The sequence below is a fragment of the Pieris rapae genome, chromosome 15, assembly GCF_905147795.1.
Source record: "Pieris rapae chromosome 15, ilPieRapa1.1, whole genome shotgun sequence".
Taxonomy (NCBI): domain Eukaryota; kingdom Metazoa; phylum Arthropoda; class Insecta; order Lepidoptera; family Pieridae; genus Pieris; species Pieris rapae.
In genome coordinates this window covers 1,790,566-1,817,651 of record NC_059523.1, presented here as the reverse complement: position 1 = coordinate 1,817,651, position 27,086 = coordinate 1,790,566, and the positions used below count along the sequence as shown (strand labels likewise).

At 32.6% G+C, this 27,086-nt stretch overlaps 3 protein-coding genes across 7 annotated transcripts in view; 1 reads left to right on the top strand and 2 right to left on the bottom strand.

The window, feature by feature from the left end:
- LOC110998340 (juvenile hormone esterase) overlaps positions 1-11,424 on the bottom strand; it is a 29,126-nt gene extending 17,702 nt beyond the window's left edge. Inside the window, exon 1 of one of the 2 annotated variants that reach the window (XM_022267052.2) lies at positions 11,276-11,424. The gene's annotated coding sequence lies outside the window, so the exon portion shown is untranslated. The remainder of the gene's footprint in view (positions 1-11,275) is intronic. The other variant, XM_022266960.2, reaches the window with a different exon arrangement.
- A 323-nt stretch (positions 11,425-11,747) lies between these two features.
- On the top strand, positions 11,748-22,783 carry LOC110999954. Of its 3 annotated transcripts, XR_006750668.1 has the most exons (7): positions 11,748-11,878; positions 12,467-12,538; positions 12,728-13,975; positions 14,733-14,903; positions 15,453-15,607; positions 16,761-17,426; positions 17,472-18,952. XR_006750668.1 is itself a non-coding variant. In XM_045631305.1 (6 exons), exons 2-6 carry the CDS (start codon positions 12,467-12,469, stop codon positions 22,710-22,712), a joined length of 1,773 nt encoding a protein of 590 aa, XP_045487261.1. In that variant the 5' UTR covers positions 11,748-11,878; the 3' UTR covers positions 22,713-22,783. The 3 variants fall into 3 exon arrangements, 2 of the variants coding, with proteins under 2 accessions (XP_045487261.1, XP_022124981.2); XM_045631305.1 differs by lacking the exons at positions 16,761-17,426; positions 17,472-18,952 and adding an exon at positions 22,586-22,783; XM_022269289.2 differs by having other exon boundaries at positions 16,761-18,952.
- Positions 20,248-26,886, bottom strand: LOC110995066 (nitrilase and fragile histidine triad fusion protein NitFhit). 2 transcript variants are annotated; one of them, XM_045631306.1, is made up of 11 exons: positions 26,719-26,886; positions 26,144-26,314; positions 25,736-25,894; positions 25,395-25,590; positions 24,773-24,905; positions 23,824-24,036; positions 23,454-23,651; positions 22,446-22,560; positions 21,752-21,829; positions 20,729-20,814; positions 20,248-20,393 (listed from the first exon to the last, which is right to left on the bottom strand). In XM_045631306.1, the coding sequence occupies exons 1-11, from the start codon at positions 26,722-26,724 to the stop codon at positions 20,285-20,287; spliced, it is 1,464 nt and encodes a 487-aa protein (XP_045487262.1). In that variant the 5' UTR covers positions 26,725-26,886; the 3' UTR covers positions 20,248-20,284. The 2 variants fall into 2 exon arrangements, with proteins under 2 accessions (XP_045487262.1, XP_045487263.1); XM_045631307.1 differs by lacking the exon at positions 26,719-26,886 and having other exon boundaries at positions 26,105-26,238.
- Between the last annotated feature and the right edge of the window lie 200 nt (positions 26,887-27,086).

Genomic DNA, 27,086 nt, shown 5'->3' with positions numbered 1-27,086 from the left:
CACAGACAATAGCATTCCCATATATTACAACAATGGGTGCTATTTAAACATTTTGGAGTTCTAATAAATAATATTGTTTGATAATACTGGGTGGTTTATTGGCGTGCGAAGGCCTCTTCTGCTAGGGCTGCCAAAATATATACAAAATAGCGTCTATTTTGTAATCTTTACAAGTACTGTACCTATATATAGGTAAAACTACTTTTGTATATATAATTGGGTTCTTTAACGTAACCTTCTAAGCTATAATTGGTCGAAAGAGTAGTGAGTAAAATTACCATGACAGCAGTATTGTTCATACCAATAAATAACTTCTATATTATAATTAAGCTGATAAACAATTTTAAAATTAAAAATCTAGACTAAAACATATCGTGCATTAGACATTTCAAACGCAACCTTAGCCTGGCAACCTAGGTCAATCCTAGGCTGTATTTAATCCTGTTTGCCAGCGTTTTAACTGTATTTCACTAATTACTAAAATAAATATCACTAACTATCTAACAAAATAATCATTTTTGACAAAACGACATTGTGGTAAGATATAAATTGAATTTCTTTTATTTAACAAAAAACCGGCAAACGGGCAGGAGGCTCATCTACGTGATACGCTCATGGACACTCTCAAGGTCAGATGCGATGCCGGCCTTATAAGAATTGGTACGTTATTTACATGAAACCGAATTGGTCTGGAAATACTTCAATGGGCAGCTGGTTCCTCATAGTGTTGCTGCGCGGTGGTAACGGCCTTGACAAACGATTAGAGTTGTGGAATAGCGGACATCGAGGTGATAAGGGTAGAATTTCGTATTCTGCCTCGACGTTCGTGTAATGTCAAAGTAAAAAATCATTATTTCATATAGGTAACACAATGTAAGTACACTTATGAATGTCAAAAAAATCTAATTTTACATTTACTGCCAGTTGTCAAATCAAGGGCGTAAGAACGTAGGAGAAGAACTGGCAATAAACTTTCCGCCACTTTTTTTAATCTCCAAGTTTTTTTTACACTACGTTTACATCAATTACAACCATTAGACCAATATATATGCTTCGAATATAGTTTCTAATAAATAGTAGAACAACATTTAAGTATACAGAGATAGATAGATAGAGTATATATTTATATAAGAGTCAAATGAGCAGAAGGTTCATCTGATGTTAAGTGAAACCGCCACCCATAGCCACTCACATATCCAAAGGGCTTGTAAGTGCGTTGCCGGCCTTTATACTTAACTGGAACCAATGTGAAGCAAAGTGAACTCGCTCAAAATATATAAAGCACATGCATGATTGTTTATTATGCAAGACGCTTCTGCAAGAACTGGGGCATGTCTACAACCTTGAGGGTACCTATGCCAAAATAGGCCTATGATATAAATCGGGCTACGTAATTTGTAAGTGTACTCATACATGACATCACCGACTCTCACTTTATGCGGGACCGCAACTCTTCAATTACAGGCCGCTGGTTGCGCCTAGTGTTTTTTGTGAAAACCTACAAAACGGAAACTCTCAATAAAGGCTCTTTTATCAGTTTTATGTATTTTCTTAATTTTGCGCTTCTCATATTCACCGTTGGTATTTTGCTTTCCATGAAAAATGAAACCATTTTTTTTGAATCCGGTATTAATATTTTAATAAAGGTTTCAGTAATTGTATACTTATACATAATCCTAACTTTTGTAAACCCATTAGCTGAAACTGCCAAGTAGTCTTATTAATGAACTAATTTCCAGATAAAAGTACACCATTTCAGCTATCCTAACATCTGGAGCGGATGTGACGTTAGTTTCATTAATGTTGGTCATGAGTTCTATATTGTATACTTTTCATAATTCAGATTTCAAAAATAATATATTTTTTATCTTTAGAAGCGCATAATCTACGAGATAAGGCATTTGAATTTCGAATACAGAACGCGGGCGTTTTCAAAATAAATGCAAAAAAAAATTATAGACTAGAAATTACACAGTTCCAAATTGTTTTATTTTTAATTCGTTAAAAAACACTGGCCGGTAAGAAAAAAATAGTTGCCAACATTATCAACACTATTGCCATGGGAGAAATCACGCTGAGTCATATATGAACGCGTCACTTACGAATAGCTTAGTCACAAATCGGATATCCTTTGGCATGACAGCCTTTGTCAAGGCCCTATGAACTTGTTTCGTATGACTGCGATGAAAGTCAAATATAAACAAACTAGTTTTATACAATTGTGTATTTTTTACTTTATAAAAAAAATCATATGTCAATTATAATGTTTATAATTTCAAGAAATAGTTTATGAATGAATTTAAAAATTAACAAACAATTTCACGACTAAACATTTTAAATTATAAGTAAGTATTTTAAACTGTTCACAAGGTAGAACTCACATAAGTCGTTTTTCTAATGACCTTAAAACTTAATGATACGTGGAAGTGTTTTTTCTGAACAAAATTGACGTATTACTTCATACGTAGTTAAATTACATACACGAAAAATATTGTATATGCGGTAATATTTTTCGAAAATTAGGTTAGGGCGTTGTAATATATATATATATATATATACAGCATAGTAGATGGTTCTACATTATTGTCTATTTATTTGCAAATACAACCTTAGGTCTTATACCTTTTTTATAGCACAAACAGGCAGGAGGCTCACCTGATGTTAAGTGATACCGACGATGACACTATCAATACCAGAGGAGAGAGAGTGCGTTGCGGCCTTTTTAGAATTGGTACGGTCTTTTCTTGAAGGAGAGGAGGTCGAATTGGTTCGGAAATACTTCAGGGGGCAGCTGCTTCCATATAGTGGTTGTGTGCAGCAAAAGCTGCCTTAAAAAACACGCTGTTGAGGAACGACTGACATCGAGGTAAATTGTGGCCTTCTTGGTCACAATTTTCGTATCCGAAGAGTCATAGTATTCAAACAGAAGACCTCAAGGTTTTTAATACAACAGACAGGAGGCTCACCCGATCTTAACTAACCCTACCAGAAGACTCGTAAGTGCGTCGACTTTTAGGAATTGGTACGCTGATTTTCGTCAACGTCATTCTATAGAATTTTGCGCGGTAAAGAGTACATTGAATGCCGCATTTGTGAAACGTTGAACGTCGAGGTGATATGAGATTTGGCACCTTATCTACTAGACTAACACTGCTATCGTTATAGAATTGCTCAATATATAAAACCTCTGATAATATAACATATTTAATTACAAATCGTCTTATATTCATAAAACAAAGTCCTGCCCTTGAAACAGAGTCTTCTTTTAGCTCATCTGCTTTTGTTGATCGGTCGGTCGGATTGTCTTTTATCGTGTTAGAATTACTTTGTTGTATAACGTAACTGTTTGACGATGGATCCAACAAGTGTACGAGTTACAAAAATTCATTCAACTTGAAGGTTCACACTGAATATAGAACCCGTATAATGACGAAACCTTCCTTTACATTACATATAACATATAATAGATAATCATGCATTAAAATATCTATTTTTCATCCCCCTAAAAGATAGGGATGGACTACCCTTAACTTTTAGGGGGATGAAAAATAGATGTTGTCCGATTCTCAGACATACCAAATACACACACAAAATTCCATGAGAATCGGTCAAGACGTTTCGGAGGAGTTTAACCACAAACACCGCGATATGAGAATTTTATAGTATATTTAAGATTTTAAGTATTATTCTTGTCCATTCTTCTCCATATGAACTTTCTGCAAGAGGCAACTAGACAATATTTTTTGTAAAACGTATAATTCTTAATGAATTATATAGTACATTTATCAAGAGTTATTCAATGCGAATTATCTAAACTCAGCCTTGAGTCTATTTACAATTGCACACTTTCAACTGTACCTTATCACGCGACACTGTAATTAAAAGCATCATTACTTTCTTTATGTTTAGGCTAGCAAAATTACAAAATATAAAATAAAATATCTATATTACCATATTCCACGTGATTAAATTCAAAAATGTAGGCATCCCTACTCTTCGGCAAAGAAGACAGAGAGAAAAATATCCTTGTATCTAGTAGAGTACTAGTCGAACTGTAAATACATCAGAATCTGTACATGTACTAAATATTACGTTAATATGTATTTGGGGTGCACTGTTGGCCTAGTGTAAGTAAGTACGGCCAGCAAGTGTTTAATCCGGCCCGCCGAGTGTCCATCGACATGGATATATGAAGAAAAAGTAGATTCTACTTAAAATGTTATGATTGAAACCTTTAAGTAAGACAAGCTGTAAAATAAAATCAACCGGCTTGTCGATTAATTATTAGTATTTATTTTTTTATATATATGTACCTAATATGTAAATACAGGAATAAAGGCATAAAGCCTTATTTATGCCTTTATTCCTGTATTTACATATTATTGCCTTTCTTGTATCAAATAATGAATGAAATAATGTGTAAGATTTGGGAACCATTTTAAGTAATAACATAAGAAAAAATTATTCAAGTGCTGGGCTCCCAGCACTTATTTTTTTTCAATTACATTTAGAAAGACAGATTAAATCTATTAAATAACGAGTAACCTCATCTGCGACTGCAGATGCTACTGAAATGTCGACAGACAACAATTCAAATTAACAATTTCAACAACAACAATCTTGCCCACAGTTTATGGTTTTGAAAAAAAAAATTAAGAGAATTGAGGTCACTCGATAATACATACAAAATATTTAACATAAAGTAAATTTTCTATATATCCCTTCTGGTATAGAAACAAAAATGCGTTTATAAGGTTTTCAAGAGGCTCTCAAGCGAAACCCTATTTCTAGACCGTAATTTAAGAACTTTGGGGTGCTTAATAGTTTGCGTGCGAGGATATAATTAGTCGCTACAAATGCCACGCCCTTTATGACATCGTCCTTGTATCAATTCGGCTTAGCATGGTGTATTCTAATTTTGAAAATGGTAACTGAGTTGTGGGTATATTAGATATGTTCGAATGTGAATTAGTTTATTAGCGTATAACTTTAAATTCCCAGTGAAAGAGAACCTAATCCAAAATTATGGGACTATACGTAAATGGTGTGAATATGGCTGGCCTTAGTAATGTCCCCAGTGGAGCTATTACGTCTTATTGTCTTACGCCGTAAGCACAAGAGATGGTCGGTCGAGCAACCGAGACCTCTAAACCGTAAAGAATTAAATGATTTTTATTATATGTATTATAGAATTTGTTAGGTAATACTACTTTTACCTAAGCCTTTCTCATGAATCTATAGCATATGGCATCACTTTAAACAAATCTAGATAAATATAAGTGAGCATTGGATATTTATTTATACTTCGAGGCATAAATAGAAAAAACAAATAACATAAAAATTATAAGGGATGTAATGGGCGGCCTTATAGTTAAGAATCTCATACAGGCAACCCTAGTAAGTAAAAACTAAAAAAAAAAGATTGGTAAAGTGCATGACCAAATAAACAAAAATAAAGTTACAAGTAACACTGATTATAGAATTACTATTATACTTATTTTATTATTAAAAATAAATAATAATAAAATACTTAAACAAAAAAAAAAGTTAATTACACGGATTCATGAATACGCGATGCAATACAAAAGTATTTAATAATAATATAAGTATTATCAATCATATGGAGTCTTGCAGCCAATTCCATAACTTAACGGCCGAGAATCTAAACAAATTGCCTATTTTTATTGTATTTACTTTAAAAAAAAAACTTCTTTTTTTTTAATACAACAAGAGGCTGGCTAACAAGTGCGATGCCGGCCTTTTAAATTTCTTAAAAGGCTTCGCTCATTTCTTGAAGTACGCTTAGTCAAATCGGAAATACTTGTATTTATTACATGTAACGTAAATGTTTATACAGTGCAAGAGAAACTTTGATCATACATGTCTTCAGTCAATTGCTGAGCGTGTGAGCCTTTCTCTGTGAGCTAATTAAATCAATATCATGTTTATTAATAACCGAACTCATATAATCGCCTAATCACCTTCATAGCTTACTTGATCACGCACAGAACATTAACCACTCACCGGACAAAGGTTTTATTAATAGAAATTTCTGAATTTTTTTGTTAATTAAAAATATTATACATATTTAAATATTTTTAAGTGTTTTCTGTTCTTAAAAATAATTAAAAGTAATTTATACGTTGCTGCAATTATTGCAACCCACAATTTTTTTTGTACCATCTGAAATTTTGACCAAATATTTAACATAAGTCAATTATATGCAAAATGGCCTGATCATGCAGTAATTACTCTGTACTTTGTGGTATTAATAAGGTAGAAGATATTGATTCCATAAGACTAGATTACTGGTTACGGAAACAAGTAATCCAGTCTGAGTATTATATTTTATTGACACATCTTTATCAAAATAATTTCATAAGTATATTTTGTGGACTATTCGAATATAGCATTTTGCAAAGAAGTACCCATGATCGTGTAAAATATTTACCCAAAAAGTTTTAGACAATTTAACAATAATTATTATTTTTCTCTTGTTAATTTTAAATTTGGAACGTAAAGAATCGTGCTAGGATGCTTTAAGTAACATGTCAATACATTCCCAAATTATAAAAAACCTCCTTGTATGTTCATTGTCAGAGAGAATTTTTTTTCTTTTTGCCACAGAGTGTACCTCTCGTCTCACTTTCTTAATCAATACAATATCTGTTTTGAATTTCGCTATAAACTACAAACTTAAATGAACTCTTTTCTCTGCGACTTAAAATAAAAAAAAACAGGTTTATCGTTCACCGTCACATGCAAAATGTGTAAAATAAGACTATCTCTGTCTTACGTAATCCTGAAAAAACTATGTTTGTTTAATGTTTAACCGCATTATAATTGCCTGGAATGCAAGATAATTATGCGGTAGATTATTTTATGATACTATTTCCCAATCTGTAAGATTTGGGAACCATTTTAAGTAAAAATTACCTATATCAGGATTCTCAGCTCTTCCATAACACAGGTCATAAAATTAAAAAAAAACATCCATAACAGACAAAATAGGTAGGTACTTAATTACCTAACAGTTTTTTTTTACCAGCAATATAAAGGGTATTTGGGCTGGCATTGGCAAACTGTCGAGTGCGGGAAATTTGTTGTGTACCTACAAATAGACATTTAATATTTTCTGTCTGCATATATCGCAATTATGTTTTGAAATCAACCGAGTTAATAATTACAATAATGTCTAATAATAGTCCTAGGTATTTAGTGAAACAATTATTTCCTTCCTTAAATAGTATGTTTTTCCAATGTTTTAGCTTCCTTATACAAATTATCGGATGTACATTTTTTGAACTATAATCTAATGCAGCAGCAGCAGTGTTGGTCTAGTGGCTTCGGCGTGTGGCTCTCATCCCTAAGGTCGAAGGTTCGATATACGCCTGTGCACCAATGGACTTTCTTTCTATGGGCGTAACACAACAACAAAACGTGGACGGTGGCAGACACAGGAGGCTGATCACCTACTTGCCTATTAGATTGACAAATGATTATAAGACAGATACAGAAATCTGAGGCCAAAACCTAAAATTGTTGTAGTACCGCCAAAAATACTGAGAACTTGAATCCAGTACCCGCTATACACATTGCTAAACCTATATTTGTTTACATAAAAACAAATTATAGAACATCCTAGTCAATTTCGAAATTAGAAAAATTATCAAATTATCCTTCTGGAACAAACACGTTAACTGTTTTCCCGCTAATAGAATCAAGGTATCCGCGTTAATAAAGCTTAAGGCTTTTTAGAAAGTAAAACTTAATTCATTACATATTTAGTATGTCGGCCAAAATGTGAACACGGAATTACTTAAGAGGGAGAAAGTGAAATGAAATCGAAACTTATATTGATTTAACGGAATTTTATAATACTTCGAACTTCGATCTTTTAAACCATAAATTTACCGATGGTAAGATATCGATTCTACTAGCAGTTATACAATTAGTAACATGTGTCCCCTATACAAGAGGCCTTTAATATCACCCTAAAATAATTATAGTTTCACCATTAATCGAATTCAATACTTCTAATTAAGGACAAATAATACATATGCTATTCCGAATTCATGGAACAGTTATATACAATGCCATTATATTTTATTTTTATTTTACAATAAAGTGGTAATTTAATCACCCTAATTACAACAAATAAAATATGCCTACTAAACTCTATTTCTTATTCTGTGTCCTAGCCTTAAGTCAAAAGCCTTGCCACGACCTTCACTTGTTTAAACAAAACTCGTTTATAATTGCTTTTGTGTAGTGCAAAATTTTACTTTTTATCAATTGTAATGGGTCATTGTCTACAATGCATTAGTGTGTGATATCATTTGTTATACATTGTACATGTATACACAATATGGAAACAAATTTGTTTTGGTTTGAACTGAATAGAAAATCTATATATATAAAAGAAAGTCGTGTTAGTTACACCACTTATAACTCAAGAACGAAAGAACAGATTTGAGTGAAAATTGGTATGGAGGTAGCTTAGAGCCAGGAGACGGACATAGGATACTTTTTATCCCGTTCGACAGCGTTCCCGTGGGACTTGACATGAAACGTCAGTCACTATAAAAAGTGGTATAACAAATAAGAATCAGACTTGGAATAATAAAACGCAAATGATAGCTATGTAATTGACGTATAATGACAGCTATGTAATGACGTATATATGACAATTTGATATTTGTAAGAAATCAATATTCAAAATATTTCTATTAAATAAATACGTTTAATTATTTTTACAATTTACAATTTAATTATAATGATAGTGCTATTGCCCATTCGTATAAACAGTGAAGAGAACTATAAAACTCGGTATTGTCGTATGTATACAGTTCATCCAAAGAATGATGAATGTTTCTATTTGTTGTTGTTGTCGAATGACGCATTTAATCGAGTATTGGAACGGGAACGTGAATATGATCACCAGGAATTAAATTTAGTAGTTCAAACGAATGTACCCCTGTTGAAATACCAACAAAAGGAAGTTTATGATACTTTAATGAAGGCAAACGATGATGAAAATGGTGGTTTATATTTCCTAGATGCCCTTGGTGGAACTGGCAAGACATTCCTCATGTCATTAGTTTTAGCAACTGTTCGGGCGAGATCCAACATAGCGGTTGCAGTTGCTTCTTCTGAAATAGCAGCCACATTGTTAGAAGGATGCCGTACGGCTCATTCAGAATTAAAATTACCGTTAAATCTTCAAACTATTGGAGAACCAACGTGTAATATTGCAAAACACTCAGCAATGGCCAAAGTTTTAGCGGCATCGAAAATCATCATCTGGGACGAATGCACAATGGCGCATAAACGTGCATTGGAAGCACTTAACCGAACATTAAAAGATTTACGCAATGAATCGAGATGTTTTGGAGGAGCAATGATTTTACTGTCTGGCGATTTCCGCCAAATACTGCCAGTAATTCCAAGATCTACGGCTGTCGACGAAATAAACGCTTGCCTCAAATCGTCAAATCTATGGCGCTATGTGACGAAACTGCAGCTGACAACAAACATGAGAGTTACATTGCTTACTGATAAAAAAGAAGAAAAAGAATAAAGATGTAGATGACCTGAACTACATAATGGTATGCGTTTGGTGGTTAGAAAATTGAAGAACAATGTAATTTACGCTACGATAATGATAGGAAAATTCAAAGGTGAGGAAGTTCTTATTCCGAGGATCCCGATGATCCCAACCGATATGCCGTTTGAATTTAAAATCCGATACGTCTTGCATTTGCCATGACCATCAACAAATCACAAGGCCAATCCTTAAAAGTTTGTGGTTTAAATCTAGAACATTCATGTTTTTCCCATGGTCAATTATACGTGGCATGTTCACGGGTCGGAAGACCATCAGCGTTGTTTGTTTTTGCGCCTGATAATAAAACAAAAAATGAAAAAATGTGTATCACAAGGTACTTAAGGGAAGAGCAACCTATGTACTAAAATACAGAAATAATAATGAATGATTAATGTAGGTATTTAATTTTTTTGTATTTTTTCCAATAAAAAAACCCAAACTGCTTATTTATTGCCATTAAGGCGGAACAAAGTTCGCCAGGTCAGCTAGTAAATAATATAAATAAAATAAAATAAAATAAATAAATAATAGTCTATATAAATTAATAGACTAAAAGACATGTTAAAATGTAGTTAAGGGCCACCATGCACATATTGTTAAATTAAAAAAAGGGACAATGAGACGAAAATTATAAAATTAAAAGTACTTGATAGCCATGGGGATATTATTGACAAACTCTACATATATATTAAAAATCTTCAAAATATGTGAAACAAATATAATGAAGATTGTATTTAAAATTCTAATATGAAATTTTTGTAAGAGCAGTAGTAGTTATGCCTATAAGAATTAGTCATACTCTGACATCACTATTATTAAAATGCTATTGAATTGCCTTGGCTATATTTGGAAGTAAAATTAAAAATGAGGATATACCTAATAACATTACTAAATGAATAACACTAAGCCTGATTCCCCTTAAAAATTATTATGTATATCAATAAATTTTCATTTTTTAATATACTTCTGCTTGTTTTTCCTTATTAATTTCTTATGTTTCAACATATTGTGTGTCATTTTATAGTATATTTTCATTCTTGTTTATTTAGGGTTTCCTGTGTTTTTTTATAAAAAAATAAATATCATTGAGAGTTTAAATTGAGTGTTTAGAATATAAATAAGGTAACAAATAAATCAAACATTACAAAAACGACAATTAAATTAATTAGCGACGTCGATACAATATTCCGCAAATAGAAAAAGATTACAATATGTAATTTATGTTTCCTTATATGTCGATAAACCACGTAGTGTTTCAATAATTGCACATTATATGTAATGTATTTATATTTTATGGGTTTATTGACATAATTTTTATCAAAACAATTTTAATAAACATTCACTAGCTGTAATTAAAAAAAATATTTTAATATACTTAGTATACGTGATTAATCATACTACAAAACATTGATTTTTTTGTTTTGAACACACCAGCTGTCGGTATAAATTTCCAGCTAGACAAGCTGTTTATAGTCGAGGTTATGCTACCTGCAGTCTTAAGTTGGTAAAACAAAAGGTATGCGAGAACCTGTTTTGCAAAACTTATAAGATTTTGCACGCCCGGCTTTTAATATAGTCAATATTTCTGTATCTTAACATAATATGTGAGAGGAAATGTGGCTACTAGGTGTTGAAAAATATAATTAATGACGATAACGATGTACTCACCTGTTTATCAATGGCACAAATAAATCCGTAATACTAAGAAAATTCACAAATTATGACTCAATTGCAACTTATAACGCACTCGTGACTAGCCGGGCATTAGCACTGCAATGCATCCAACATTGAGTATTTTTACCTCAATGACAGCCGATTGTCAATTGACATTGGTGTCAGTTGAATTTCTTAATGTTGGTAAATAAAGAGCATGAAGTGACCATCGAAAAAAATACAAATTTAATGGAGTAACAGAAAAAATATTTTCTTTAAATTGAAAGATAACTAACTAATCTTAATAATTACTTTTTGTTTATATAAAGTTTTATATTATCTTTAGAGCACTCTATTTTGCCATGCTTTCTTATGACATAGAGGATAGCAACACTGGACAGAAGGTCACAAAATGACAATAGACATAACGTCCGATTCAAATTTGAAAAATAAAACGTTCGTGTTGTTTTGTTTTTTATTTGAAAAGTATAGTAACCGTCGAGTCGCATTGTTTGTGTCAAAAAGATTTATAAATAATTATTTATTTCTTTCGTTATTTAAGACTTATATACGATTCATAAGGAGGAGGTGGATTTGAGCACTATTTAAGAATTCAAAGTAAGTACTTATTTTTCTAATAGGTGCAAATTTGTTGTGATTTTACGCAATTCTTCTATGCATAGCTGGTGTGAATTACCATGACATGTGGTTGAATCAACATAAGTTTGGATATAGGTAGTAGTTTTGTATAAAATAATAGGTAGACATTAAAAAGTTAAGATAAATCATTTCCAATTCTGATGGGACGTTTCTAAGGAATACAGTATGTATACCTGCTCCTAATTGATTCCCGCCTAAATCATAATATCTCGACTACGAATTTCATACTATGATACAGCAAGCATTTTGAAATATAAACTGGTAACTACTTCCCCAATGTATGTAGTTTACCACCTCTGACAACAAAATAAATGATATACTCTATTTCTCTCGTTGTATACCTAATTGTATTAATACAAAATATCACTCCAATTGGATTAACATGAACACCCAAAATAAACATAATAGCGGAAAGTCAAACATGATATAACATATACATTAAGCTGATAGTATTTCAATTTTTTTATTGTTTTATATGTGCCAGTAACAAATATTTTATATTATGCTGTAATGAAGTATTTTCAAAGATACTACTTTTACTTACAGATGGCTTCAAATGATTTTAATAAAAAAATAAGAGAAGATAGAGAGGCAAGAGTTCAGGCTCGAATTCAGAAGGTATACACATTTTCTATACATACTTCTAATTGTTCTTTGCCTAAAATTTTTCAGTTCTTTCTAATGTAACTGGTGTTATAGATCCTTAGATATTGCAATGGCTGTTTATTTTCTCAGATGGCTAAAGCAGAACCTGCCTATTATTATTGTATTACCTATTATGTTATTTAAATAAAAATTGATTTTCAGTTAAGAGAATTGAATCTTAAAAAATATGGACAAAGCGAAACAAATAGAAACAATACTCCAAGATCAGCTTCAGAAAATGCTGTATGTCCAAAAAATAAACCAAATTTTATAAATAATTTAAAATCAGATAAAAACTTAAATTCGCTCAAGAAACCAACAACCATTTCTAATGTACTTCCCAAAAAAACTGAATATCCTAGTGGTATACCTAAAAAAACACAACCTCATATCAAAAATATTGTTAAGGACCTCAAAAAGCCAGAAGCAAAAGATATCCAAACAAATATAAATGGTGTTGTTAAGAAGGATATAAAGAGTAACCAAAAGCATGTCAATTGGGATATTAAGAAGGCGGAAACAAACAATTTGGATAGAAATAAAATTGTACGATTACCGCTCAATGGGAGTATTAAGGCTAAAGAAAATGCTAATTTAAGAAAATCCGTTATTCCAACGAAACCTCCACTTAATAATAGAAAGAGTTTCATACCCACTAATACAGCAGTAGCTAAAAAATCTACTACTACTACCAAAATTGAAAGTACATTGGGAAAGAGAGAATCTGTTTTTGAACGACTCTATAAACCGAAAACTGTTTATACAGAGCATAATATTAAACATCACATAAAACCCATTGCTCCTCCAATAGTAAACAGACGAAATACTACATTTGACCAAAGCCAGAGGGCTAAGCCCCCAGTTCGTAGATCTATATCTGCTGTACACTTTAAGAAAATTGACAAAGGGCAACTTAAAAACTGCATACACAGATGGGCGTCCATTGGAGAGAAAATAAACAAAGTGTCATTGCATAACATTAATGAAGATGAAAACATCCAAGAAATGGTATCAGCAGTGAAGAGCGAACAGAAAAAAGTAAAATTCCAAACACCAATGACAAATCCAGATGAAATGAGATTGAAATTAGTGAAATGGTTGGAAAAACGCGGAAAAACTATTGATACATACCAGCATTTACACTGTTTTGGCATTCAACGAGCATTTGATATTCCAAAGTTTGATTATGGCGATGAAGATAAGGAAAACCAGCCGTTAGAAAATGATAGTGATAATGAATCATTTACTGAGTTGAATGGACAGCTAATTAATAAATGGAGGAGTCCTAGTAATATGGACAGTGTGGAATTCAATGAAAGCTATGAAACAGCAATCATTTCTGACCCATCACCAATGGTGGATGATGCATTGTTGGGTGCTCTGAAAGATTTGACGGATATATTAAGACATGTAAGTATAATGCTAATAAATTATATCTACCAAATATTATTAATTTGTTTACAATTATTTAATTTTATTCCCATAAAATTAAAATAAACATCTCATAAATAGTTAAGTGAAAATAAAAATATGTTGTTTGGTCAAAGTCAAAGTCGAAATTTATTTATTCATATACATAACATAATGTACACAATTGAATTTACTGCCAGTTCTCAAATCAAGGGCGTAGAACGAAAGAGAAGAACTGGCAATAAACTCTCCGCCACTCTTTTTATGAAACCACGTTAAAAGTGAAACTTTTTAACTAAAAAATTTTGGAATTATATTACATTAAAGGTATAAAATCGCTTTATTAATCTTAATTTTATAGTTGGAAAATATGAATGATAATGGGACTAATAAAAGTAGACTCCATCTAAAGTCTCCATCTAATATTTTTATTGAATTCTTTGTCCTAGAGAGTACGACATACATAATACTTAACAATTATTTAGACTATATACGCATATTAAAAAACGTGGAGAACTGGCAGAAATGAATATGCAGCAGCAGCTGACCTTGTAATGTATGTCTATACATTACAAGGTCTGTCAAAACTGCTCCGAGCTATGTGCGCCGCCATATTGGCCTTGGCTGCTATGACGAGCGCCTTTCACTTTATCCCTACTCCGCGGCCGACCGTCACGCGACATGCGCCACACAGACCAAAAAGTTTAAGACGATGTAATGAAGTTTCACTTTAAAAAATAGTACAATTTATTTTTAGGGATATAGCTGGGAGGAAGGGGCTCGTTGGCTCCGTGCAATAAGAGATACATACAGTGATGCCCAAGAAACGGCCACATATTGGGAATGTAGAGCCGCCTTAGAGGAAGCCCGAGGGGACATGCCAGCTTCCATGCAGTGCTGGGAACAAGCGCTGGCTAAGGGAACCAATGTAAGATTATTTAAAATTTTAACTGACTGAAAATGTGTATGATTGCGGATATTGTTGGAATTGACTTACAGTGTAGTGGTTGTGTAACGGTACTGAAGGGACTATGCATGTTATGTCGTTAAACAGAGTTATCGTTAATCAGAGAGAAGAAAAATCAGAATAAGAAAAAGAATAATTTTATATCAGACTAGTGTTAGTAGACATAAAAAAGAATCTTATTGGAATGCTATTGCGTATACTCTGTTTTGTCTGACGTTTTTTGCTGCACCAGTAATTTTGTTGTACTGACTTGTTTTATTCATATCTTGCGATATTGAGGTATCTTGGTGGTAGGGGAAGTATTTTTACAATAATATAGCTGCTGCCAGAGGTTCTTTAATGCTCGGCGGAGGCTCAGGCTGATCCGTCTTATCTTCTTCATCTCCTTGTTCATCATCTTCGTGATTTTTACTGAACCCAAAACTTATTTGTTATAATAAGTAGGAGTCATCATTTTCTTTAAATGTGTAAAAGTTATGTTAGTAAAAGTAATACTATAAAAAATTACAGCGGACAGTAGCAGAAGAAAACATTGACCAGTTGCTAGCCAAGTTTATGCAGTTGAAGATTAACCCTGGTTCCGAGAAGAAAGTGGATCCAAAGTTGGTTGACGCAAAAAATGTCTTTAAAAGTACATTGCTTAGATTTGCTGTGCAGGAAAATAAGTAAGTATTTAAAGTAATATTTAAATATACAAATATAGAGTAGTTTTTATAATACAATAAAAACAGGATTTAATATTTGTTACATAAATCGATGTTTTGAAGGGCGTATCAACTATTATGTGGATTTGTTGTTAGAAAAATTCATATAATATTTACATGAAACTACTGTGTGATAGTTGTATGATATATTTTGGTAAAATATGGCATATATATGCTGTAAATAAATATTATTGTCATATTATAAAGGGAAAAAAAAAAGAAAAAAGCGTACCAATTCTTAATAGGCTGGCAACGCACTTGCGAGCCCTCCGGTATTGAGACAGCGGTATCGCTTAAAATTAGGTGAGACTCCTACCCGTTTGCCCCCTATTCTATAAAAAAAAATATTTCATGAAAATATGATTTTTTACTTTGGAAGCTTGCTTGATTTATAAGCATATTCAAATAAACATCCTGTCACAGGTCCTTGACTCACGTCTTAAATACAAAAAAATACCTAATTATGTAAATGAACCGCGACACTTGAACACTCAAAAAAAATTCATTAAAATCTGTCCACTTGTTTAGGATATTTATACTCACCAGATTTATATATATTCCAGCTCTTTATTTACTGTATAGATAATAATATTGATACCAACTGGAACGCCATCTGCCGGGCTGGTTAGTGTATTTAAACTCTTCATGCCGCCAACCAAATGAATACAAAAATTCATTCAAATCGGTCCAGTCGTTATAAATATATACAGATATATATTTTAATTTTTCAATTGACTTTACGTATTGCATTAATAAATAAAATAAATATTCCAAAGGACGATTATTATATAATCTTATTATTAAGACAGAAAAAGCAGTGTTTGCCAACATTTTTTTTCCACGCAGGGGCGTGTCTCTCTTTCCAAATACATAATACCCCTATGTAGCATACATAGTTTTTAAACTAAACAATTCAATTATTCACTTAAGTAACTAAAATGATAGCTTTTAGAAATTGTTAACGGAACATAGTAAGTAAATTTTCAGTTAAGGAAACACTGAAATAAAATTCCAAAAATAAAAAAAACAATCCCCTTAATAATCACATTGCCCGCCCCCCTCTCCGGGGGGTTACACTTTGGGAAACACTGGTTTAGATACATATTTTTTTCAGTAAACAAATAACTCCAACAGTGACACCCGTTCGACGAAGTGCGAGGCTTAATGACAGGAAAACTCCACTAAAACTATTCAGCACTGTGCAACAAGCACTAGACACGGAAAACGCCGAATTCAGGCCTAATAGAGCTATTGCTCCCACACCTTAGCTTTATACGATGATTAACACGTCCAAAATTATTCAAGCAAATGTATAGGCATATATAAGTTGTTAGTTCTCATGCAATGTCTTGTTATCAAAAACTCATTACATATAATCGTTACTTAAAAATGGCCTGTTTTCTCAGGGAATGATAGTCACGTGATCATTCCCATACAAAAGGGTTTGGTGTTAGTAAGGTGTCGTTAGAAGTGTTTTTGTATCTGTCGTGAAATCTACTTGTTTATTTTTTTTATAACTTAATATACGGCAATAAGACTTTAGTCGCAAGTGAAGGGATGAAATCTAAGATAATCAAGAAGCTAAGCTAATATTATTATTCTTGGCACAACTCATAAAATCGAAATTTGTTTATTTTTTTTATACTTTAGCGACTAACTTCGGTTAATTGAATTTTGATCCACCTTTCGCAACTAAATTCTGTTATTCAATACCGACTAATACTGAGGCCAGAACGTTATTTAAACTTAAAAAGTTTAAAAAGCTGTTTTTCTCTATGAAGTTTGACATATGACAGCGCTCAAGTGGAGATGCGACTTGAGATAGGTTTCAGAATGTAAAATGTTGAAAAAATTGCGTACAACAAATTTTGATGCTTGGTAAACACGTTTACTAAGCTGTAGAAGTAAAAGTTTGCTTTTCATTCGTATTCAAAGATCATTAGGGTAAAATTTTACTATCAAATTGTACCAAATTTAACGGCATTTTTTAAAATTTTTCTTACCGGAAATATTGCCATGAACAACTCTACGATATCGTTGCCAGTAATACTTTTTAAAATTCTCTATTACCGAATGACTCGCGACAATGGTACAAGTAAAAGCGGCATGAGCAGTGGATGACCTGAAGATACGCTGTCTGACAGGGTTGTGTGTAACTGAAGGTTGCAAAAGTAATCGATACTGGCGCCATCAAACGGTTAATTATTCAATATGTCAAATCAAATACCGACTTTAATGTATCTCCCATTTGAAGCGACAACAATGAAAATATACGGTAATAGTCTTAATTACTAATATTTTTCTGTTTGTTTTTACGAAATTTTTTGGATATTGTACAGGTGTTTCTACCTAGTACTCGAATGTTTTTGAATGCGAATATGAATGTATCCCCCATTTAAAGTGACAATAAAGAAAATTTACGGTAATAGTCTTAATTACTAATATTTTTCTGTTTGTTTTTACGATTTTTTTTGGATATTGTACAGCTGTTTCTACCTAGTAGGTACTCGACTGTTTTTGAATGCGAATAAGAATGTATCTCCCATTTAAAGTGACAATAATGAAAGTATATGGTAATAGTCTTAATTACTAATATTTTTCTGATTTTTTTTTACGAAAAGATTTTGCATAATGTACAGGTGTTTCTACCTAGTACTCGAATGTTTTTGAATGCGAATAAGAATGTATCTCCCATTTAAAGTGACTATAATGAAAGTATACGAGAGTGAACGGATGACTTTTTTGGGTCTATTTGGCCTAAATTACTAATTGTGCACCGAAATAGTTGTGGTCGACTTATGATTAAATGATTTTTGGAACGCTTATGTAAAGCTATCACTGTTTTTGTGCTTTTTATGACCTTATGTTTTATATTAAAATCATGAATTGTTTAACTTTCGTTTATAACCATGTACGTTTACTTAAATAACTAGTGTATTTCTACAGATATATGTAAAATAGTACCTTCGCATGACATTTACTAATATTTTACAATACATTTATTAAGGTTATCAATATCTTAGATGCGTTAGTGGAATTAGTAACACAAAAAGTTCATTAAAAAGTTAACGTCGCAACCCTAATGATATCTCACCATAGTACTGATTATGGACAAACCAAAGCATGTTTTGGTTTGTCGATTTAAAATTTAGCTTAAAAAAAGGGTTTAGACTGTATTAGCCAAAACATATGTATATAGGTTATATTTTTTTGTATTCTTTAAACACTCTTATATGGCGCTGGTTAAGATTTGCCGTGTGTGGTCCGTAAGACTTGTTTTGTGTCATAAATAAATTGTAAATATTTTTTGTTGTTTTTTTTATAACCTTGACCCTCAAAACCAATCATCAGTAATCCAACATCAATGTGTCATTCACGTTTATTACATATGCACTCCCTTTGCCCCACATAAGAAATCCCTGTTCCCTCTGACGCTATACCAGTACAAAAGGACGCGGACAACAGGTACCAACAGCTGGGCTTCCGTCCCTTCAGGCGATTGACAACCTCGCGACGGCCCAAGCCGAGGTTGTAGTTTCAGAAAACCCTTGTGCCAGTCGCGGAAAAACGCCCATTCAGGCGGAGCTCCGCTCGCCGAAACAGCCCAAACTGAGCTGTAAAGGCCGGTGAGGCCAACGAAAAAAAAAATACGATACCTTTTGATTGGATACCTCACATTGGACCCGTCAATTGTCAACTAGTAATAAGTATAATATGGTTATTGATCGAGCACCTCATATCGGGCCAATACAATTTTCATATTTAGTTAAGTCTCAATTATTGTGTAATAAAAGTAATTTAAAAAATTTAATTTTTGTGTTTTACCGCTGGCCCTCAGTTAGTTATTTTGTTGATCTCTAAAATTACGCTGTGGAAATTTTAACAAGATTAAGTTACGTTTAACTAGTTTTGGTAACTATTTACTTACATATAACGCAGAATCTAGAAGTAAATAGTAATTTACATGGTATGAAATTGGTTTTAGTCACTATTGAACTTAACAGTATATTCTTACACGAACTCCGGTTTTGTAAAAATGCCAAACGGAAAATCTAAACTAGTTATGAAGGATAACTATACAAGTCTTTTAACTCGTAATTATAATTAAGTGCTCCAAGCACAAGTGTGAACGCTAAAAGGTGTTCTCTTGTGAATGGCATGACCATCATGGTCGAGTATGAAGAGTGGGTGTATTCCTGGATTATAAATGTGCATTAAAGATTTACGAACAGTAACTGATTGACTCTGATGGCTTCAGAGGCTAAGACGATGTCTAGATATTATATATTAGAATAGGTTTTTTTAGGTATTTTCTCTACCGCGTTTTTATTTATTTATTTATATGTATATACATTCTAAAACAATGTGTATGCCTAAAAAATACAAGAAAATATGACATCACAAATTTAATACACACATACACATCAGGGTGTCACGTCATCTTACTAGTGTACTAATGATTTTTTTAAATCACAAAACATTGGGGTTCTCCATATTATGACTACTAGTTATTAACTACAGTGGTGTGTATACAAAGTACACAACACTAGTATATATTATACACCCTCACATCGAGGAAAATGGTAAATAAAACGACATAATGATTGATAATTATTATTTACACTTATTTGAATATAACTATCTACTTTCTTTGGACATTTTCTCGAGTTCTTCTCTTAACATTGAAGCTTCGCTTCTCATCTCTGATAGAGTACGTGGAGGCTTCGCCGGGTGTTTTGATGTAAATCTAGAAAAGAAGTTCAAAACTTTCAAAAATACATTCTTTAGTAGTATTTTATTTAGAAAAATAAAAATTTTTAATGCTAAATTTCTTAGTTAAAATATTAAAAGAGGTTAGCACTAGGTTTATTTAAACTTTTAATCTTAGGCTTGATATTAGGAGAAACAAATTAAAAAAAAAACATCTTTAATTCGTCCGCATACAGCAGAAACGATAGTTTTTAAATAATAAATACAATACTACAAAGTTGACAGTTAGGCTAGTAAAAGAATGTTTTAAATCGGTCTAGTATTTTTTAAGGTAATAACAAACAAATTGATACAACATATGAATGTACTCACTGATCATGTTTCGCTAACTCCAAGTATATTAAGTCATTGTCTATGAAGTCTCCCTTTTTCCTTGGTAATATGTGGCAGTGTAGATGCTGAAAAAATATTTATTAATATATATTTCATTTCTCTGCCTAAAAAAATGGCGAGGGCTGATGCCTGGCCAGTGGCCATGCGTCATACTCGTGAACGGGTGCTACTTGTGGTGAATGGTCGTACTTGAATTCGTGTATGCGGTGATTTTAGTTTTATACTACGTATTTGCGTGTTGTTCTCACGAGTATGTAAGTGCGTGCTCCTATTTCACCATGCCTCTTGCTGATAGAGGACAAAACTTTGTTTTTAATTTGTTTTATTATTCTTTATTACTCAAGATGTCATATAGAACATGGGGTAATGGTTGCACCTCCTTACAAACATTGTGTGAAAAAACTTGGCGATTAAAAACAGTGGCGGAGAATTTATTGCCAGTTCTTCTCTTCCGTCTACGCCCTTGATTTGAGAATTGGCATTAGAAGCATTTAATGTATTTTTCTTTTCGACATTCATATGTGTGTTATCTAAATGTATAAATAATTTTGCTTTGATACCGTTAAAACTATGTCAACAATTAGCATCAGCCTGCACTTCAGTCAATACCAGTTATTTGTTTCAATTTTTTCTTGACTATTCTCTCCTGGCAAGAATGACAAAATTATTTCGCAAGTCACGCCCGGGTTGGCAATTCAATTCATTGATAAAAACAATCCAACCAAACTCCAAGATTATCAATTGCAATATCTATCTTGAAGTTGGTTAAAATGATTAAGGGCCTGTTTCACAATGTATGGATAAAGTGCCAAATAGCTATGCAACACATAAATTATTCGAAAGATAAAAGTTCCGAATAAGATACTTCGAATTTCATGACGAATAGCGCTATCTGACAATCGTGAAACGCAAAAATACCATTTATCCTACCAATAAGTAATAAATAGCTTATTTGGAACTTATCCGGACATTGTGAAACAGGCCCTAATTGTATCAACATACCTTGACAGTTTGTCCCGCATCAGGTCCATCTTGTATCGTCACAGTGCACGAGCGAGTATTGTGAACTTTTTCCATAAGCTGAAATTACATATTCATGAAATTTATGGATCAGTCTAACGATCGAAGTAATAACAAGTGCGTCGCTGGCTTTTAAGTACGCTTTAGACTAGCGAATCACATAAAAATACTAGCGGCCAAATTTTGATCGGCAACTTAGTAGATATACATTCTCCTTATTAGATATAATTATACATAACAACAACGTATAATTATAATTATACGCACCGTTTGTGTCACCGTTTTGGGGACACCCACCCGGTCTCTCAACTTTAAGAAAAGTTTCCAAAAAAAAAATCGCTAGCATAAAAATTTCATAAAATTTTCAATGTAGAATTCGGGGATTCCCGCAAAAGAGCCTGACGCTGTCGTTGGGGGATTCCCCGTCCCATACTTGGGATCTTTTAATGAATGATCATGTCCTTTATCATATAAAATTTATGGCATTTTACTTTCGATGGGGTGACACCACCAACTTCCGCACCGGGTACACCCAAGGTACCTACGCCACTGCATATTACATTGAAAGCGTTTTTTCATTACTATTACCAGCTCCAGTCAATCCGCTACCGAGGACGCACTATATTAATGTTAGAGATAAAAATAATTAATTATTTTTTATATAATTCAAACGTACCTTTTGTACAAGTCGTATGGTTTTATAAAAATCCGTAGCCTCCTCTTCGCTTAAGTCCTGATTTCTTTCCGCCACCCTCAAAGGTGCTATCAACACGTGCCCCGGGATCACACATCTGTAAAATGATTGTTTTTTTACAGATTTCCAATCAAACACATTCCTTGGTATGGAGAACATTTGTGTCAAAAAGCGGTCACGCCTTCCTCGACAAATGGGCTATACAAAAAAAAAACAACATTTCAAAGAAAGCAAGCAATAAATGTATGAATAGAAGTATGGAGATGGAGTTTACTGATTGGTCTGATGGCCCCAGTGGTTAAGATCGGGACGTTGTATATATCTTTATCAGCGAGAAGTATGTATTAGATTGCGATAGTTCGGAAAAACTCATTTAAATTTTGTACTGAATATTTTTTTTGACGTGACAACGTCTAATGAATGACGATCGCCGGCTGTACGCTCGAAAAAGCATGACTCATTGTCCCGTTACGCTCATTGTACGCTTGCGCCGAATCTATCTCTTTTCCACTCGATTGTCCTATGCGTCCGTTTCGTCGATTGTTTATAGAGTGAAGTTAATGTGGTTTAAATTGTGTATTACAACAGCAATTGCGTCAGTAAAAATCTGATTACTATTATAATTTTAGGTATTTATTAGCAAATAAAAGTTAATTTATCAATGAAACGAGATTTCATTTCACTCCTTTGTATCCATACAAAATAGTCCTAAATAAATAAAAATGATTCCATTTTATTCATAAAAGTGTGCAATAATTTCATTAATACGTTAGTAAAGTATACGTTGTCACGTTAAACTATCGTCCGAAAACCGACTTTGTAAAGTCGGTTTTCGGACGATAGTATAAATAGTATAAATAAATAGGGGTTGTCTGTAGACAACCATTATTGTTGATGTTGGTCAATGGAAGGATGCTGACTAAATTGATGGTAGTCCATTATGGCTAGGAAAAACACATTGTAACATAATTCAATGTCATAATCACTAACCTTAAATTAACAAACGCGTACGTCAACTTTGACTTATAAAAAACACAGCTGTCAGGCACTTTAACATGTCCAAATGTGTTCATTGGTTCATTTTCACAGGTATCAGAAGTTTGACTTTCGGCTGATAACTTCTTTGTTGAATGCTCTGGTAATAGACACTTACGTACACTTAACGCGTATAGGGAATATACATCTGGCCTGAAAATATATGTATATTATTATATTATATGTTGAGTCTTCCCATCAACTTTGGTTTTGTTCCCTTTAAAAAAATCAATAGCGTAAGATTTTTAAATTTCTTGATATGAAGAAATTACATCTACTATCTAAGAATATTATAGCGCAACATACATATATACATATAACATACCTTCTATGTTGAAACACTGGCATATTTTTTCTAACATCCCTACTATCTCCGATTTCCACTACCTTATAGCACGGTGACTCCTCTTCGCAATCCGCTAGGACTTCGCCCCAGGGGCTTACGCAAAGCGCGTGCCCGTAGGAGCGCCGCTTAGCATTATGTTGACCTGTTTGAGCAGCTGCGATTATATAGCATTGGTTCTCTATGGCTCTTGCCCTGAAATAGTATACATATTTCATTACAAGTGTGGAAAGCCTGTCATTGCAAAGAGTTCCAACGAATGTCTACCCAGCCGAGGCGCAGCCGAAGGTGAGGGTTGACAGTAGGAACAAGTTGCAATGACGGTTCCGCACGTGTACTGAACGACTATTTTTAATACAGTTGCGAAAAAATTAAGCAATTTAATTAAACTATTTGCTTTAAAAAAAAGCAAAATATTAATTGTGACTTATTAAACACTGCATTAGCGTTTATATATTTTTTTTTATTTTACATGATTTTTTTTATGTTAGAGGTACTGGTATTATTTATGCACTTGTACACTTGTGGTGGTGCTTATTATTTATCCTTCCATACTAGGGTTGCCTGGAAGAATTCGCTTGTTATAGATAATGCCGGCCGTTGCCTAACGACTAATGTTACCTGCTTTTTTATATGTATTACTAATAGTATTTACGAAGTGTAAATAAATACATATATTTTTTTAAACAAACATATGTTCAGTGCAGTCATTTTTTGGCATCAGTAAAGGATAGACTATAAAGAAATGAATAAAAGGCCGGCACCGCAGTTGCGAACTTTCCGGCAGTGTCACTTCACTTCAATCCACGTCCGGCGGTATCACTTAACATCATGTTAACCTCCTGTTCTATAAGACAAACTAAACTGCACCACGATAATGGTTTATTAACATGCAACTTATTATTTACTAATTAATTAAGTAATTATTTACCTTAATAATGTATGCCAATGAGCAGCTCCAGTCGCGTAGGTAAAGGCCGATGGGAAAGTCAAGATCTCAGCGTTGAGTATACTCAGTGTCGTACTGAGCTCAGGAAATCGCATGTCATAGCATATTGACATACCTGAATAAAAACTGGTTGTATTGTCACTCAATAAATATAATGTATTTTCATTTAAATTTACGAATATAAATATATGAATTGCAGTTTTGGTCTATCCAAGATGTATTTAAATAAACAGGAATTTTAGTAAAGAAATGTACCGTTTATATATATTATAGGCGGTTATAGGCCTGTATAGCTTTATTTATTTGAAGTCATTAATAAAAAAAATATAAATTTATAATAGATGCGGCGCAAGCGTACAATAAACGCAACGGGACAATGAGCGTTACGGGACAGTGGGTCATGCATGTGGTGCATGCTGCCGGCGTTCATCAATTTATTAGTTGTTGTAGCGTCAAAAACGTTAGGTTAGCTTACAGTTAAGTTATTCTACATTTACAATATGGGTAAATGCTGATTGATTATTGTTTAATATTGATACAAAAATGACCATATTACACATATTATAATTAATAATTGAGTCACATAAAGAAAACAAAAAAATACCAATTTTCCCCACAGGACTTTCAATTGGTGATACAATATGCCCTCCTGGTGAACAGAAGTCACTCTCTTTTAATCTTATATTCTTCTCTGGTATTTCCACATCAAATAAATGCAGCTTTCTATAGGTTTGTACTATATCTCCATTGTTGTCAATTATTAGGTGTGTATTAAAGATTTTTGTTGGATCTGTGTCATTCTAAAAAGAAACTAAGACATAACAACTTAGGTAGCTCTTGGATATGACACAAAAATAGGCTTAAAATAAATCCTAACGTTTAGGGTATGTATAAATATGAACATTAAGTATATCCAACTTAAATAAAAAAGTTGAATTATCTCACCTTTTCATGTACACCTCCCATAGATAACCACACATTATGCTTTGATGCTAATGCTCGGTACTGCTTAATTGTATTACCAGATAAAATTGATTCTGCAGAACTCAGTGTATCTTTTTTATTATCACAGATGAAATCACAGGCTTCAGGGAAGAAAATCATCTGAAATGACAATACAAAAATTAAGGTATATAAATGTAATATTCATAAAGGCAGTAAACACCTGTATGTCAGAATGTTGAAAAATGCTTTTTTTCCACAAAACATTCTATATTTAAGGCTTAAGGAAATGTATATTAATTTTAATAATTAGCATTGCATTCCAAACAAATGATTATTTAAAATGTCTCTTCCAGCATCAAACTGGATTACCTCTTAAATACCAGAACAGCATAATATTTTATTAATTACTTGAGCATCATGGTTAGCAGCATTATTAACTAGTTGTGATACAACTTTCATATTCTGTGTCTTGTCCCCCACTGATGTCATTTGGCATACAGCAACACGCTTTGCACTCATTGTAGTATATTTCTTGTATTCTATGCTTAGTATTCGTTTAATGAGTGATGTGGTCCAAAACTATAAGACAAAAACCTTATTAATACTATATCTAACAAAATTATATACACACTATGCATATTATATTTCTATGCAATTAATTAATTAATTGAATTCTATTGGAGCAGCCAAGTAGGAGTATATGTCTAAAAAGATCAAGAAAACTGATGTTTTTGAATTGTAAAATCAGCAATCAAAATTAGTAAATTAACACTACTGGAGGATGCTTGACATTCAATTTTTGCTAAGAAAACAATGTTACTGTATTACTATGTATTTGCTAAATGATACGTATATAACTGAGTTATGTGACTTTGTTTTACATATTATCATATAATATATAAGATAAGAAATAATTATTCCTAATTTATTACAATTTTATGAGCTGCGATTATAAATATAACGTAATAGACTCATTTACTTACTCTCATATTCCAAACTATAGGTAATATAAAAGGATAATTCTTAAAATTGTAAACTTAATTGCGTAAAAAACTGCCCGTTTAAAAAAATAATACTTATTATGTATTTATTATTAATGCGATAGAGATGAGTGAACATGAGCAATGCAACAGCTGATAATTAAGTTCTATGATTTAACAGAAGCAAATTTTTGGTGCAAACTGCTAGCTGTCAATATCATAAAAATGGACAAGTTTAAAATAACCTCAGTATTACAGTTTAGTTTGCATTATTACCATAATTAACCTTTGTTTCCAAGCAAATAATTTTAGGAGAATTAATAACTGCTACATATTTTCAATGTAGTTGAAATTCATATGATACTGCACTT